The sequence below is a fragment of the Eptatretus burgeri genome, chromosome 8 (genome assembly GCF_056783735.1).
Source record: "Eptatretus burgeri isolate ZD-2024b chromosome 8, Ebu_testis_v1, whole genome shotgun sequence".
Lineage (NCBI taxonomy): Eukaryota > Metazoa > Chordata > Myxini > Myxiniformes > Myxinidae > Eptatretus > Eptatretus burgeri.
The window spans coordinates 91,461,947-91,479,446 of record NC_140968.1 but is presented as its reverse complement, the minus strand read 5'-3'; the positions used below and the strand labels follow the sequence as shown (position 1 = coordinate 91,479,446).

Genomic DNA, 17,500 nt, shown 5'->3' with positions numbered 1-17,500 from the left:
TATATATATATATATATATATATATATATATATATATATATATATATATATATATATATATATATATATATATATATATGTAGCTTTTTGTTGCTTTTCTGTTTCAGGGAAAATAGAAGAGCCCCTCTTGATCAGCCGATTTGTTTTGTCCAATGTTTTCGGCCCTCTCAAGGCCACCCTGCAATCACCTATTGCTCCGGTGTTGCACCCGCTGCCACATCTGAGCTTCAAGTGAAGGTTCTTGTTTCATTGTTGCAGGTAGTGTTATCCGCTGAACTTTATATATTTTTTTTATTTTTTGTTAACGTCAGTGCCATTGTAAGTCCGTAGGAAAGTGACCAATAAAGGCGTGACAGGCTAATGAAGACTTCATGCTGGAGGAGATTTGAGCCACATTTCACAGGGGTAATTATTTTGATAGGCCGCACCTGCCGCCCTCGCTATTCTCTTCAATCAGTGCCAATTTCCAGGGCATGGTTCACTCTCCGCACTTGGTAATTAAAGGTGAGTGTGGGGCCCGTTTGAAAGGGGCCGGATTCTTGTCTGATTACCCGCCTTCGGTGCAATCACACCCGGGCGAAATGACAGCATTTTGGACGTCGTTTGCAAGACCGCAAGCGTTTTAGGAATGATGATTCCTCTAAGAAATTTGAACAGAGAGCCTGGCTTTGATGGGGAACAAATTAGGGATATTCTGCACTGTAAAGGAATTCTCCCTCCCATTATCTGTGAACAGCCCACAAATGTCGAGGTTTTGCACCGACCTTTTAGATGTAGTCTCATTCGGACATTCGAGTCGAAGATGCATACCTGCATCACCATCTGATTTGTGAATTGATTATAATAATACTTCCGAACTCATTATAACAACTCGCTGTCCTCTCCACGCATGAAGACCATTTCTTGCCCCATGTAGCAATACGCAGGCAGCGTGTTGCAGACATAGCACACTTATCATTGAGCTGTCTATTCCATGTTCGATTTCCGAGCCGACTATAAAAATGCTGCCATGGTGCTCAACGAAGTTTGACGTCCCCCGGACGGGTCGTTAAGCCGGTTGTCCCATCTGCTCACATTAGTTGAATATCTCACGGTCTCTTCGACGAAGTGTAGGTCTCTCAATTGTTGTCGCCATTTATCTGAACAGATTACAAATTCCTGCCAAGGTCAAGTCGAGTCGTCGATCGTCCTTGTGGGGCAACTTAGCTAAATATAGCATAACAATTGTGCATTTTGTGAGGAAAGCACCAAATTTGGCACACTAGTAGCCTATCATATTATGAACAGATTTGGATATTGGGCCATCTCAAAATTATTGATGGCAGTGGAAAATGGCTACCACAGCCATCAGCGGCTGAATTTGAGATGGCCCAATATCCAAATCTGTTCATAATATGATAGGCTACTAGTGTGCCAAATTTGGTGCTTTCCTCACAAAATGCACAATTGTTATGCTAAGTTGCCCCACTATCCGGCCAACCGGTTTGCAAGAGATTTGGGCCAAAAACTTTCTCCGGCCGACACAACGAGAAGATGGGAATAATTTGGGCCATTAAAGAAGAAGTGATACTTCTAATCCTGCTGACTCACTTTTCATAATTTATATTTGTTGGTCGTCTCCCATCTTATCATAGGGTCTTGAGTTTGAGACCCTGTCGTGTCGTTGAAATAACACCAGGTGGGTTGACTCAGCCTGTCATCCTTCCGGCATCGGCAAAATGAGTAGCAGCTTACTGATAACGGGGGCATTGCATCAGCGGTACAGCCACGCTTCCAGTAATAAAAAAAACTGATGCAACCAGCAGCCACAGGCTGGGTTCTCCATACTATACAATATATTTAGAATTTACTCCATTTTTTAGAAGAACCCGGACTTTCTACAGGATAACAAACCCGAACTGCAAGCCACCCTCCCAGCTGAGATGAGCGTGTGGCCAAACAGTCTCAAACATCAAACTAGACACGCTCCCTGCGACGATTTCGCCGCAGATCAGTCGGTCAAAAAGCTTCATCAGCAAGTGAGAGGGCAGGGCAAAGTTGAGAAAACAGGGCAGTGGGTGTGCTTCCCGCGATTAATCAACGAGTGTTGATGCATATCTCGTCTCCACGGCACGCTGAGCCGACAGTCGTGGAACCAAGTCCACCCCCCCCCCCCCCAAAAAACCTGCAGCAGCCGTTTGTCCAATCAGGCCGTTTAGGCTGCTTTGTGTTCATGACTAATTTGACGGGTTGGGTGAGGCTGACTGACTGGGATACTTGGGACCGAAGGTGGCTGGGCCTTCAAATGGCTTCCATATGCGTTCCAGGTGCTCGCAGCGCCTGCAACACCGCTGTCTGACCGAGGGCCTGAGGAACCACGACTAAGGGAACAGTGGAACGACCTGTCTGTTCCCTCAGTTCAAATACATTGGGATGTGATCTCAAAATCATCACTCCTTGGGTTTGTAAACATGCTGGTTGACGAGTATTAGACTTGTACAACAGACCACTCACTGGTATGAATTATTATAACCTCAGCCATCGAGGGTGAATGGAGGTTATGTTTTCACCCCTGTTTGTCTGTCTGTTTGTCTGTGAGCAAGATATCTCAAACAATTGTGGACGAAATTTGGGGGATGGACTGGGTGCATGAGAAGGACAAATTGATTTGATTTTGGTGATGATCTGGATCCGGATCCAACTACTAGAATTCTTTAAGTCATTCTTCATCATTGAGAGATAGGGCCAAAAACGATATATTATAGCACGATATGTCAAAAATGTATTGGGCCCGATATGTTCTCGTGGATCATGCATTACGTGGTGGAGGTATGTGCTCTACTGAGTGCCCGCAGAGGTATGCGCTCTACCGAGTGCCCGTGGAGGTATGCGATCGACTGAGTGCCTGCGGAGGTATGCGCTCTACCGTTTGCCCGTGGAGGTATGTGATCTCCTGAGTTCCCGCGGAGGTATGTGCTCGACTGAGTGCCCGCAGAGGTATGCACTCTACTGAGTGCCCATGGAGGTATGCGCTCTACCGAATGCCTGTGAAGGTATGCGCTTCACCGAGTGCCCGTGGAGGTATGCGCTTCACCGAGTGCCCGTGGAGGTATGCGCTTCACCGAGTGCCCGTGGAGGTATGCGCTCCACTGAGTGCCAGTGGAGGTATGCCCTCTACTGAGTGCCCGCGGAGGTATGCACTCCATCGAGTGCCTGCGGAGGTATGCACTCCACCGAGTGCCTGCGGAGGTATGCACTCCGAGTGCCCGCGGAGGCATGCACTCCACCGAGTGCCCGTGGAAGTATGCACTCCACCGAGTGCCCTTCTAGTTTACTGTTACTGTATGTTAGAATTTTCCATCTCTATCCAAACCTTATATAATTGTTTATTTCAACAATATTTTTTAGTTTGCTGATCAATCTCAGTCGTCCACAACTATGAAACATGAGTCATATATATATATATATATATATATATATATATATATATATATATATATATATATATATATATATATATATATATATATATACACATTTCGAGTCCTGCTTTAAAGTTGGTATTGCATTTTAAAACCACCTACACACTGACATTCCAGAATTTGCAATGGGAATAAGAAGATAATTTTGAAAATATTTGTGTGGATGCATTGCAAGAGTGTGTGTTTGTGATGTACATCAAAAACTGGGTCGTTCTTTACTTAAGATTAAAGCGGATTGCTTTGACTACGTATTATTTTTACACAGGCCAAGGCTCACCCCCCCCCCCCCAAAAAAAAAAAACTAGACAGAAAGTGAGCCCAATGAAATGACAAGTGGGAAAGACAACAAGAAACGACATTGACAAACATGTAATACATTAGGACAGAAGAGGACAGACCGAGGAGAGGTATGCAAACAGATGGGACAGTGGACAGGAAACATTACAGGTGGAAAGAGGAGAAAGGTCAGTGGGAATAGAAAAGGTTATGGGTCACAGTGGGAGAAAACATGAGATGGTGGTTCGTCAGCACCTAAAACAACTGGAAGGAAGAGCAAATTCGAATGGACTCAGGCAGACAATTAATTCCACAGATGGCAGGAAATAGTAATAGATGTGAATGTGAGTGATAGCGCCTACCAGATGAGTGAAGGGTAACAGCATTTGAGTTTCTGGATGAGCATATTTGATCCTGACAGACTGCAGAGGAACGAAAGAGAAGACAAGAGGGGAAGAAGTAAAGGACTCCAAATGGCATGTCAGCAGTGGAAAAGAAGACAACGATACGCGAGGATAAACAAAGAAGCTCAGATTTCAAAGAAGGACATTAGATACAGAAATAGGACATTTAGCACAATTCATGCTTGCGCTGAGGAATGTGCATGAAAAGCAGATTAATTGTCAGGAAGAACTGAATTGTTTTTACACCCCATTGATGAAATCAACAATTTAATTATTACCCTTGCTGGGAAGGCGAGGGTATTGCATTTGGGTCCGTTTGTTTGTCACTTGCAAAATCGAAGATTTTTCAAGTACTGTATATTGGTGAGTCGATTTTGTCATTGTCTGTTTGTTTGACTGTTTGTCACCTACAGGTCACAATTTTAAACCGATCTTCACGAAACTTCACCACATGGAAGAGTTTGTCAAAAGGAATAAGCCCATTGTTTTTGAGGTCAAAGGTCAATATAGGCCAACTGTCAACAACTTTGGTGAGATTTCTAAAATCCTCAATTTCCATCTGAGTGGCATGAAATTTGAAGAGGATTTATATTTCGGGTCACTGAATTGAACCACCAATTATTTTGGAAGTCAACATCGGCCAAAAGGTCAACAAAGGCTGAATTTCTAAAATTGTCAATTTTCATCTGATCCACTTGAAATTTGAAGAGTTGTACATTTGGTCATTGAATTCAACCACCAATTATTTTTGAGGTCAAATTTGTTAAATGGATTTTGCAAGCATCGTGCTCTGCACGACGTCTTCTTGTTTGTTTGTTTGTTTGTTTGTCTGGCTGTTTGTTTTTGTCTGTCCGCACAGAACTTTCGTGTTTTTCTCCATAACTGCTTGTTGGATTGAGACGAAATTTTCACCATTGGTGTGACTAATGTCGAATGTTTTAATGATGATTATGATGTCATAGGTCACGTGGTGAGGCAGCCATATTGGAAAACTGGAAAAAAAAAACTTTGGACCTCTGTATCTATGAAATCACACCAAGAAAAAAATTGAAACTTGGCACATAGCAAGTAATCATGGGGCATGTGATTTTTTTTGACGTCATAATTGCATATCAGTATAAAAATTTTTGATGGTAATCTTGGGATAAAATTGTCCACAAATTTTTTGATGATGTCATCAGTCACGTGATTCTGCAGCCATTTTTTTTATTTTATTTTTTTTAACCTTCAAAAATCTTCTCCGAAATGGCTGAACCAGTCATCACTGCCAGCATTTATAAAGTGGCAGTTCTAATTATGTCTCATATGAATTATGTAACACACCAATACATAAACGCCACACAAAATACACCACACAAAACTGCACAAACACCACACAATGCACCACACAAAACAAGTCCTGGCGAGGGTCTGCAATCTCTGATTCCTCTTTTCTTGTTTTCTTTGCACTCACCCCAATTCTAACAAGACTCGATGGTTAAAGTGTCTGTTCTGAATCTGGGAGGTCGTTGGTTCAAATCCTGTCTGAGTTGTACCAAAGACTTCAAAAATGGGACGTGCTGCTTCCTTGCTTGACCCTCAGCATTTAACAGGATAGAGCATGGACAAACAATGCTGGGAAGGCAATGGCAAACTCCACAGTATAACCGCTTCCAAGAAATTGCTTCGGCAGCACCAACGCTCTGTAACAGAGTATGGTAGGTCAAATTAAATAAAAACAAATTCTATAACAATTAACTTCATCTTATTTTATAATTCCCATCAAATTATTCTTACAACTCCCAATGATTCCAAAAGAGGAAATTGAACCTCCACGTTTCATTCAATGTTTTTACTCTTTTCAAGACATAATGAAAGATCGTCAATATTGGTGTGCGCTTAGATGTGGGATGGCATCGACCGTGACATCAAATTGTACTTTTCAGATTGATTCAACTTCTCATGAAAACAAATTCGGGACCAGACAGCTCGGAGGCAATCGTGCTAGGAACTGAGCAATCCTGTCATCCTTCAACTGACAACACCAGGCTTCCATGGAGGTCTGTGATTCAAGTACTAACTGGGGTCGACTCTGCCAGCTTCCTAGATCCAGCAACATCAGATAAATTCAACCTTAAGAGTAGAGAAGCAATCCATCTGCATCAACTTCCTGCCAAAATGTACCTATTGCCCTCAGGGTGTTACACTGCTCTACCCCCAGGAGTGTAAGGAGAGAAGCATCATCACCAGCATAAAGAAAATAATCACAGTCCATCACACTTGTGCACTATCAAGAGCTGTCCATCAGGATGAATGGTGCAGAGGCATTGAGTTTACCTTTCAGCTGTTTAGTCTCGGTTCGATTCCCTTCCCAAATGTAAATTGTCATCCTCGTGCTTCCTCTTGTTAAACTGTGTGTCCCGTCTATCAGGATTAGTTGGTGGATGTTAAAGATCTCACGGTGTCCTTCACGAAGAGTCGGCGAGCTATCGCCGGTAACACGAGTCAAATTCCTGCCATAACTTACATGTGCAACTGCAACAGCGGCATATCCATGCTCTCAGCAATGACGCAACCAGCAATGATAGGCTGCATGCGAAATTAATGAATGCAAGTGAAGTCCAATTTTCGATTGCTAGGCACGACTCTGAAGAGTTGATGGCATCCAAGGAAAGAATTAGTGATGTGAAGAACTTTTCAGATGATACACAATATTGGAGGCAAGCTTGGAGAGCCCAAGAAAGGTTGCAAAGCCATGGAGTTCCATGAATGGTAAGGCTCACCAAAGAAGGAGATTTAGGTATTAGCCAAGTAAATATTGTGTTGAGACATCCCAGCACAGCGACGGAAGACAACTTTCTATCTTGGGGAGTGCAGATTAGTGATAAGGCAGTAAAGTTAGGGTGCATTGCTTTATATGTTAGCACTTCCTGCACAAAAACCTTGGGATTACAGCTGTTATATTTTAACACAATGTTTCAAGGTTCATAATGCATAGTAACACAATGTACACAAGCCACCAGTAATGGATTTCATGTTGCAGGTGGTCAACCAACACATTATCTTCTCTAGTTCACAAGACGTAGAAGCAAGTACAACCTGCCTTTCATCGAGGTGAAGAACTAACTGCCCACCAAGGGGTGGAATCATCTGCAAAGTCATAAGAGAGTTCCTAGGAAGGCAGAAAGGGTATTCATTTATACCAGAACCAAGGACACTACATTGAATGTCGTCAGGAGAAAGGATTTCATCCAAACCTAAATGATGTTGGAAACATGGTTCAGGAGCGGAGTGTGGACATCATAGGTATACAGGTTAGTGAATAGAGCTGGATGCCAGACAGTGTTAAGCACCCAGGAAACGTTAATAGAGACTGCTCCCTGACCTCTTGCTTGAGATTCGGGGCATCCATCCATTATTGAGTTAGCAGGAGGAGCATGGCGATGGCAGAATAATCGGGACGGAAGCCAAACTGGCAGTTTGTAATTAGAGTTCGAGAAGAGAAACTTAGACTGAAGGTTGGCAGCAATTATAGATTCCATTTTCCTTCCACAATATCATGCTTTCCTGAATAAATGACCAAAAACGATACTTTCTCACCAATCACTGGCTGAAAGAACTGTAACTTAATTTTAACGTTTATTTCACCAAAAATATGATACAGAATATCACTTCGAGCATCAGGTCAGCCTGTTTGGTGTTGCTGTCTGGGCAGTTGGTAACATTTGAGGTTATTTTGGAGAAGTTGATTTTATGCTTAAGGTATGAAGCAGGAAATCACTGAAAGAGTAGATAACTAATTATGGGTTTATCACTGGTTTGATTCAACACATATATTGGTTGCATGTATGACAGGATGGTCCAGAGGTACTGCATGTACCTTTGAGTTATCTGGTCTGGGTTTGATTCACGACCCGACTATAAATTGTCAGATTGGTCATTCACAGGCAGAGAGTAGCAACACAAGTGTGCCATCCAGTGGGTGGACGTTAAGACCATTGTCTAACTTCTAACGTAAGTTTGTTGACATAAAAGATCCCACCATGCGTTTTATGAAGGGTAGACAAGTTCCTGGCAACACCTTGAACAAACGATGAATTCCGACCCAAATCACCTTTATTCAAACGTCAAGCATGCCACCCAGTGTGACCACTCCTCAGTTTCATAAATGCCAAGGTGAGCCAATGAAAAAAGCCAAGAATTCACAAGGTTTCGGAAAAGCGATGATAATAGAAAACCTATAGAAAACCAAGACACCAACGTGAACAACAAATAGCCAAGATCTTGTGAAAAAAGCCAAGGAGTGGTCACACTGATGCCACCTGGTTCGTGAAAGACATGGGGGAAAGGATATTCCCCTTCCAATCACACAAGAAGGTGGGAGTTATTGGAGCCATTAAAGGAGTACTATAGTGGTGGTAGGCCCTTTGAGTATTAATTCAAAACTCCATTGTTTATGAAAATCATTCACTGTAAATCATTGTTGAAATGTTGCTTTTGGAACGAACATGTGAGGTCTCTCCATTTATGCTCACCATCACCATTTTAAGTCAGGACACCATTTAATTATGATTTAGGACACAGTTATGAATCAGGACACCCATTATGTGTCACTTCACCATTAAGAGTCAGGTCAACATTATGAGTCAGGACACCATGGTGAGTCAGGACAACATTATGAGTCAAGACACCATGATGAGTCAGGACACCATGACGAGTCAGAACAACATTACGAGTCAGGACACCATGATGAGTCAGGACAACATTATGAGTCAGGACAATATTACGAGTCAGGACAACATTACGCGTCAGATCATCATTACGAGTCAGGTCAACATTACGCGTCAGATAATTATTATGAGTCAGGTCAACATTACGAGTCAGTTCATCATTACGAGTCAGGTAAACATTATGAGTTAGATCATCGTTATGAGTCAAATCATCATTATGAGTCAGATCAACATGACAAGGCAGGACACCATTTCGAGTCAGGCAAACATTTCGAGTCAGGACAACATTATGAGTCAGGAAAACATTACGAGACAGGACAATATTATGAGTCAGGAAAACATTACGAGACAGGACAATATTATGAGTCAGGCCGAGATTATGAGTCAGGACAACATTACGAGTCAGATCATCATTATGAGTCAAATCATCATTATAAGTCAGATCAACATGACAAGGCAGGACACCATGACGAGTCACGCAAACATTTCGAGTCAGGACAACATTATGAGTCAGGAAAACATTACGAGACAGGACAATATTATGAGTCAGGCCGAGATTATGAGTCAGGTCAACATTACGAGTCAGATCATCATTATGAGTCAAATCATCATTATAAGTCAGATCAACATGACAAGGCAGGACACCATGACGAGTCACGCAAACATTTCGAGTCAGGACAACATTATGAGTCAGGAAAACATTACGAGACAGGACAATATTATGAGTCAGGCTGAGATTACGAGTCAGACCAACATTATGAGACAAGACATTATGAGTCAGATAATCATGATGAGTAAGAACACCATTATGATTCAGGACAACAAGATGGGTCAATCCACCAAACCAATGAAGACAGACAAACCATACTCTGTGGTGTTATGGTTACAGTATCCACTCATAGTTTAGGAGGTCGGTAGTTCAAACCCTGGCCGATTCATACCAAACACTAAAATGGTTTGTGCTGCTTCCTTGCTTGACGTTCAGCTTTTCTAAGGATTAGAGCATGGACAATCTCCATGAGGAGCTGGAAATTCCAACTGAGGAAGTGCCCCACTGAGTGCAGTGAGAAAAGCGGTGCCATCATTGGAACCCACAGTACCCCCAGGAAGTTATGGCACTTCCCCCAAGGTGTGTGTGTGTGTGTGTGTGTGTGTGTGTGTGTGTGTGTGTGTGTGTGTGTGTGTGTGTGTGTGTGTGTGTGTGTGTGTGTGTGTGTGTGTGTGTGTGTGTGTGTGTGTGTGTGTGTGTGTGTGTGTGTGTGTGTGTGTGTGTGTGTGTGTGATCTCCACAAGGAGCCTTTGACCCTGTTAAAAAAAAAAAAATTAAACTGCAACAGTGAAAACACTTGTTGACATGTAACAACAAACACACATATTAATGAACAGAAGCATACAGACAACCACACATGCATGAACAAACACATATACAAAACGAACAAACAGGTAGACACGCATCAACAAACAGACACACGTCAATCAACAGATGCCAACAAACACATCTGTACCAACAAACACACATGCATCAAGAAACACAGACACACCGACACGTTCATACAATATATATATATATATATATATATATATATATATATATATATATATATATATATATATATATATATATATATATATATATATATATATATATATATATATATACAGACGACAGACACCCCAAACACACACACACACCAATAAACACTCACCCACCAGTGAACACACACCGAGTATGCACAAACAAATAGATATACATAAGCAAACAGCAGCAGCAGCGAACACGAACACATGACAACGAACACTCATGTACCAACAAACATACAAAATGGTGACACCACAATTTACACGAGGCAGCCAGCGTCCACGTTTTGCCCTCAAGGCCGCAAAGAAAATAAGCCTGGCAGGAGTAAATTTAGCAAATAAATGTAAACGGGAGGAGCACGAGCCTTGTACTTATACCTTCAAAGGTGGTGCAGGTCATGTGCAAACAATCAGGGTAAAGGAGTACGGCCTGGACGAGCCTTCGGGACCATGACGGAATAATGACCGGCCCGATCTGGACACACACAGCTGCCCGGAGAAAGCCGATTTGCAATTGTTTTACCCCGGCTGTTTCAGCATCAAGTGCTTCATTTAAGATGCTCAGGCCTCGGCCATTGATGTTTTGTCATTTACCATAGGGATCACAACATAGTGCGATATAATAATCATAAACTTTGTTTTGTAAGTGCTGACTATATCGTACAGTATATTAATCTGATTAGGTGGAGGCTCACATATTCAGTGCCAATTATTAAATAATTATGTAATACACCAAACAATTTGTCTTTTGGTTTCTTGATTTTGCCAATTGTAAGTTTGATTTAACTTCGGTGTGTGGATGGCCTTTGGTCGTGCATAGGCTTCGGAGGAACATTGCGCAATATATGGCGTTGGGTTTCTCATGGTGTTCCACCACAGCACTTCTCCATTGCTCCTCCATAATGTCCAAAACCCACACCCTCCTCTTCTCACCTCCCTTTGTGCCATCTTTATTCTCCATGGAGATAGATCATTATTCATCAAATAATTTTACTCATCATCGACGCCATCAAATTGCAATGCAAACTATAAAATGATGTGTTGCCATTTTCCAATTCAGAGCTGAAGTTGGCCGTTCACATTTCACAGGTTAGTACGAACATGTGGGTGTGTGGATTTGTATGTAGTGTGTGAGCTGCTGCTGAGCTGCTCTTACAGTATCCACACTCTGAGTTCAGGCGTAACCTGATGGAGAATACCTGAGCCGCAGTTTAGGCAGGAATTTCTGATTTGTCCAGGATGCCAGAGATAACTCACTGAATCTTCTTCAAAAGACCGTGGGTACTTGAATGTCAACCATCTCAAATGGACACAGACGGGACACCCAGTTGAACGTCCACCCGAGGGATGTCGCACTTTGTGACGCAAAGCCAAGCCATGAGCGAAGCACCAATTTGACACTTTATAGTCAGGTTGGGATTCGAACACCAACTAGACAAGTCAAAGGTAAATGCACTAACACCGCACCTTCCCTTCAGACGAACTGAAAGAGAGCAACAGCTGATAACTGCTGTTAGGCAATACCTGCAAAGGTGTTCATCATATATGCAATGGATGTTACGTCAGGTGGTCAGGACAAATGTCAAAAGCCTCAGGTGAGGAACAAAGCAAATGTGTACCGAGAAGCATCCCCACAACAGGCTGTGGAGCAAACACAAATATACCGTAGAGTTAATTTAAAACATGACATGTACACAGGTACGGTACGTAGAGATAAAGCACGCTCCGCTGCCTTTCACAGAGTAAATGCACAGCCTCAAGGAGCTGCCTCAAAAATGCTTCATGTTTATTATAAGAACCGTTTGGCTTCCTAATGTACTTTTAATGAACAGGGTTTGCCCGCTTAAGCAAGGCCGAAAGGCAGACGTAAATAAATGGAAAGGGGGTTTGCTTCATAAACCGTTCCACTAACACAGCAAGCCTACACAAACAATGATTTACTGTAATACAAAGCCAGCAAATGACTTGGTGGGTTACGGCTGTAGCACTTTTGCAGATTGTTATGGTTCTGCATTACAAGTCTCTTTTCATGTATATTTTTCATCTGACGTTGCTTCAATGTTTGGGAGGTTAATGCAGACGTTGTTATTTGAGTTTCCAAATCCAGGTGATCATTAGAAAAGAAATCGTTAAACATGCATGTATTATGTCGAGTTATTTTTGGAATCATGTATAAAACTACTGTGTATATATATATATATATATATATATATATATATATATATATATATATATATATATATATATATATATATATATATATATATATATATATTTCCACACACACACACATTTACATAGACATACACTTTTAAAGAAGAAGAAGACACTTCCAACCATAAGTAAGAAGGTGCTGGTGAAACTGGAAGAAATTTAAAACAACAGCTAGATGAACATGATCAAGCAATCAGGCTTGGAAAGGTGACCCACTCAGCTATAGCAAGTCATTACCTGCAATCTGGCCACAGATTTGACTTTGATGGGACCCGTGTCAGAGACATGGCATGCAACAAACGACGCAGCTTGATACTGGAAGCATGGCACGTGAAGAGTTGAGAAGTGGTCTAACTGGGGAGACAGTGGAAATACCCATGCAATACATACATCTGATGCAAATGGGGAAAACTCGATTGGCAAACAGCTGGATAAGGTGAGCAACAACGAACAACACTCGATCTTAACACCACATCCGCGTGTGTAGAACACCCAACGAGACCCCAACAATCACACAATCCACACCTCATCACGACAAGAAGCCAGCCATGTTCATGCCCTGGGGGGGGGGGGGACACAAAAACAGCAAGCGCACGCACATATGCTGACCCACACACATACAACAACAGATCACATGTCAGTAAAAACAAAAAAAAAACAGCAGAGCAGCCCATCGATGATGTGATTTGACGTTAATTTTGCTTGAGGTTTGCAAAGTGAAATTTGAAAAAGCACTCCTCCATTTGACTTTTGGTTGGAAATGCCTTCTTCTTCTTTAGAAGATAATTGAAAAAATATATATTAATATAATGGCAGGGCATGCTTACATATTGTAAGCAATAACGAACTGTGCTTTCCCATTGTCTCAGGTTGCTCACCTGCATTTGTGTCTTTTTCATTTGTTTATATTTTCATTTACGGACACTTTCCTACAGTTCTGTGATTTTTCCAGATGGATGGGCTTTGATATCCGTCGGCAAGCGAAATTTCATCTTTCTATGTCACCCAAAATGTACCGAACATTAATATCAGTGAGTCAGTCAGTGAGTGGTTAGACTGAGATTAATAATAATAATAATAATATTAATAACAATAATAATGAAAAGAAAGAGCAATCAGAGATTGCAGACCCTCGCCAGGAATTATTTTGTGTGGTGTATTCTGTGTGGTGTTTGTGTGCTGGTGTGTTATGTAATAAATAAAAGACATAATTAAAACTGCCACTTTATAACTGCTGACAGTGATGACCGGGTGCCAAGACATCCCGCTTTGATGCAACCGTGCTTTCATCGGACACATGACCCTGACCCATGGCATTTATCATTATTCAAATGAATTTAGAATGGGATTAAAATAAATTCAATTCAAATCAAACGGAAGACCAAATAGGTGCAGTACTGCATTGGAGTCATCAAAAGGAACCCGAACCAGCAAAAAGTAAAGATGAAGTCATCAGGAGGAATCTGGATCAGATTCGGGTTTCAGCTGCTACTCCTGTACTCTCAAACCCATCCAGGCACAGCCAAGTGAACCTTATTCAAAACAAAAAAAAGAAAATCAAAAAGAGCCAGATTCAAAAAATTAAATTATTCTGGCTCTGAGGCCATTTGTCCGATCAGGTTGAAATTTAAAACATATATTCGCCACCACTACTAGATCATAGCTTTAAAGTTTCATCGATTTAAAGCTTTAAAGTAAAGACGATCGATGAAGTGGTTCAAGATAAAAAATTTTAAGATTTTCGCTCAACCCAATTTAGCTGCCAGACCATGTGACATATCAATTGTTTGTGAAACCTCTGGTATCCCCAAGACTTGGGGAACATCTGGCATCCCAACTCACCCCTCCCTCTCAAAGCAACCATCACACTCTTCTCCCTCCAAGCCTCCCTCTCACCTCTCTAAAAAACTCCCCCTCACCTTTCTCCCTCAACTCTCCCCACTCACCCTTCTCCCACCATTCACCCCCCTCACTCACCCTTCTCAAAGTTCCCCCACCCCCTCTCATCCACAAAACTGCCTCCTTCTACTACCCTCTCACCGCCATCTCTTCACTCCACCTCCTCAAATCCTCAACCGCCTTCTGCCCCCTTCTTGTCCACCCTCTCCCCCAGCACCACAGAGCCTTTTCTCCTCCTCATCCGGCCCACTCCCCTAGCTATTCTGCATCCCCCACACTCCTTCAACAACCCTCCTTACCTCCCCCCTCGTCCCTTGTCCTACCCTCCCCCTCCCCTCCCACCCTCTGCACCAAAAGCCTCCTCCCCTCCCTCTTCATTAACAATGTGGACCTCAATTCCGGTTCTGGGTTTGGAGTGTCGACAGGTCTCCTTCAGGCCTCTCTGCTGACGATCTCAAAGTTAAGTTTCCGGTTGTTATCTGTCCCGTTTTAACTGTTTGTTTTCTCACATGCATGTTACTGTGTGTTCCTAGTTCGGTTTTGTTTCAAAAATCATGCTATTTTGTGAGATTTTGTCGACCTTGTCTTACCGGGTGCTTGAGGCTTGAGGCCTACCGGTTCCCCTCTGTGTACGATTGTGTTTATTTGTTTTTTCTCCCCATTACCTTCAATTTCTATCTTCCCCACTTTCCTAACGTCCCCCATCCCTCCCAACTAATCACTCTATTTCTTATTTTAAATTAAAAAAATGCTACCTTTCTCCTTGCACACTCACGAGTCTCGATTCTTCTTCTTCTTCTTCTTCTTCTTCTTCTTCATCTCCTCTTCTTCTTCTTCTTCTTCCTCGATTTTTTCTTCAACACTTCCATGACCTTATCTGTTGAAAACTCTCTCAAACATTAATAATAATAACAAAAACGAGCTCTTATAATGCTTCATCTTCCTCTTTCACACATGTGGTACTCGTTACTGCATCATAATGCACTACTCTTCTGCTATTTAAACAAACTGCTCTCAATTTGACCTCTCCTTCATACCTTGCCTAAAAAAAAATCCAACTGCTACAGCGTTTCTTCTCTCCATTCTCTGAATTTGCCTTCATTGCATCCATCAAGAATTGTGTTAAATCGCATCTCTAACCTAAAACTAAAAAAAAAAAAACCCAGTTTGCTATGAATGTTTGCTTTCCATCAACCATTCTTTTTTTCCAATCGCCTTCAAAAAAGCTGTTCACCACCACCTCTTATCATCCCCTATCCAAATCCTCGATCTTTTCTACCCCCGATAATCCACCCAAGCCCACCTCCTTCAAATTCCCTGCTTTCCTTCCTGAAAGTCCCTGTAATGTCCATCTTCTATTCCCCATGTTCCCCATCCCATCCCTCTCCCTTCCACAGATCTCCTAATGTCTCTGTTCCCCACTGTTTTGTCCTTCCCACTCCCGCTCCTCTTGTCTCATGCCCCCCTTGCTGTGCGTTGTGTGTTCGCTCTCATATGAGCCTCGACAAGGTATACAAAAAATAAAAAAATAAAAACATGTGTGATGTTTCCCCTTGATCTGTCCAGCTGTTCTGGTGAAGATTTATATCGGTAGGATGATAAATCCAATATGACTGCCAAACCATGTGACCTATAATGTCACAGGTGTGAACGTTTTGTTCCTCATGGATAGGTGGTCGTCACTGTAAAGTTTTGCCTCGATCTATTCTGCCTTTCAGACAAGATTTTTGAAGGTTTTTTTTTAATATGGCTGCCAATCCACGTGACCCATGACATCATCAAGTTTTTTTTTTTCTGTTGACCCATTTATCCCTAGATGACCCTCAAAATTTTTCATATTGTGATCGGATGTAGTGTTCTACATCTGCAATTATGACGTCATAATGAAGGCACCTATGACGTCATAATAAAATCACACATTCCTCACGTGGAGTACTTTCCATTTGCCAAGTTTCAATTTTTTCCACGGTGCTGTTTCGGAGATATAGAGCTTCAGTTTTTCCTTTTTTCCAACATAGCTGCCACACCATGTGACTTATGATGTCATAATTATCATTAAAAAATTCTACATGGGTAGTCGCTCCTTTGACAAAAATTTTGTGTCAATCCGACAAGCGGTTGGAAAGATAAACACTCACGTTCTGTGCAGACAAACAAACAAATGGACTCAAATGCAATACCTTCTCTTCTGGCAAGGGTAATAAGTGTCAGTCCATCAGTGCGTCTCCTTCCTAACCCAAAACCATGAAACCTCGTGGCCCCAAACTTTGCATGGACACTAAGGGAACTCCAAGGTAGTGCATGAATGAAAATTGGGTGTTTGGGTTAATTAAAACAACATTTTTGAAGATAATTAATGGCAATGTTAAATTATCCTTTATCAAGGCATCATCCTTGGACAGCCCCTGAGTTAGCCCTCTGTCAGTTTGATGGAGTCTTAATTTGCCATTTTGTTTGACCTGCTTAACAATGCCTCAAATTGAAACAGGCCACAGCAGTTTCTTCATAATAAAGTGTTCAAATTTGTTTTTCTCACTTTCCTCACTCATATCATTAAATGCATCATCTTCAAACCTCGGAATCGCTAGATACATCACAATGCTTATAAACATCTGAAGATGCCAGTGTTCATCCCTTTATTTCATTTCTGCAAGTGTGATAAGCTCTGGAACCTCCTAACCTGGGTAGAATTTCAAAATTTTAACTCCTTAATTGACCTTAACAGAACAGCAGTTCCGACTGTTAAAAAAAAGCGTTCATTTGTCCAATTCGGATATTGTTTGATATTTTGGGTGTCTTTGAGTGTTCGTTGATTTATTCAGTTTCCACACATGCGATAACCTCTGGAATTTCTTAACCAATCTCCAAATTGGACAAATGATCACTTTTTAGCAGTCATAACTGCTGCTAAGATCAATTCCGCATTTAAAATTTTTAAATTCAGTTCAGGTGAAGAGAT

General features: G+C 41.8%; 1 protein-coding gene across 3 annotated transcripts in view; it reads right to left on the bottom strand.

The window, feature by feature from the left end:
- The window catches only part of LOC147022265 (uncharacterized), a 236,363-nt gene that overhangs the window by 10,072 nt on the left and 208,791 nt on the right, over nucleotides 1–17,500 (bottom strand). Inside the window, exons 4-5 of one of the 3 annotated variants that reach the window (XR_015061147.1) lie at nucleotides 5,595–5,823; nucleotides 4,100–4,159 (exon numbers count right to left, since the gene is read on the bottom strand). The exons of 1 other annotated variant lie outside the window; for it this stretch is intronic. Coding sequence is in view for 1 of the 2 variants with exons in the window: in XM_085892987.1 (XP_085749113.1) it covers nucleotides 5,602–5,823 (222 nt within the window). In the remaining variant the exon portion in view is untranslated. The remainder of the gene's footprint in view (nucleotides 1–4,099; nucleotides 4,160–5,594; nucleotides 5,824–17,500) is intronic. One more of the 3 variants, XM_085892987.1, reaches the window with a different exon arrangement.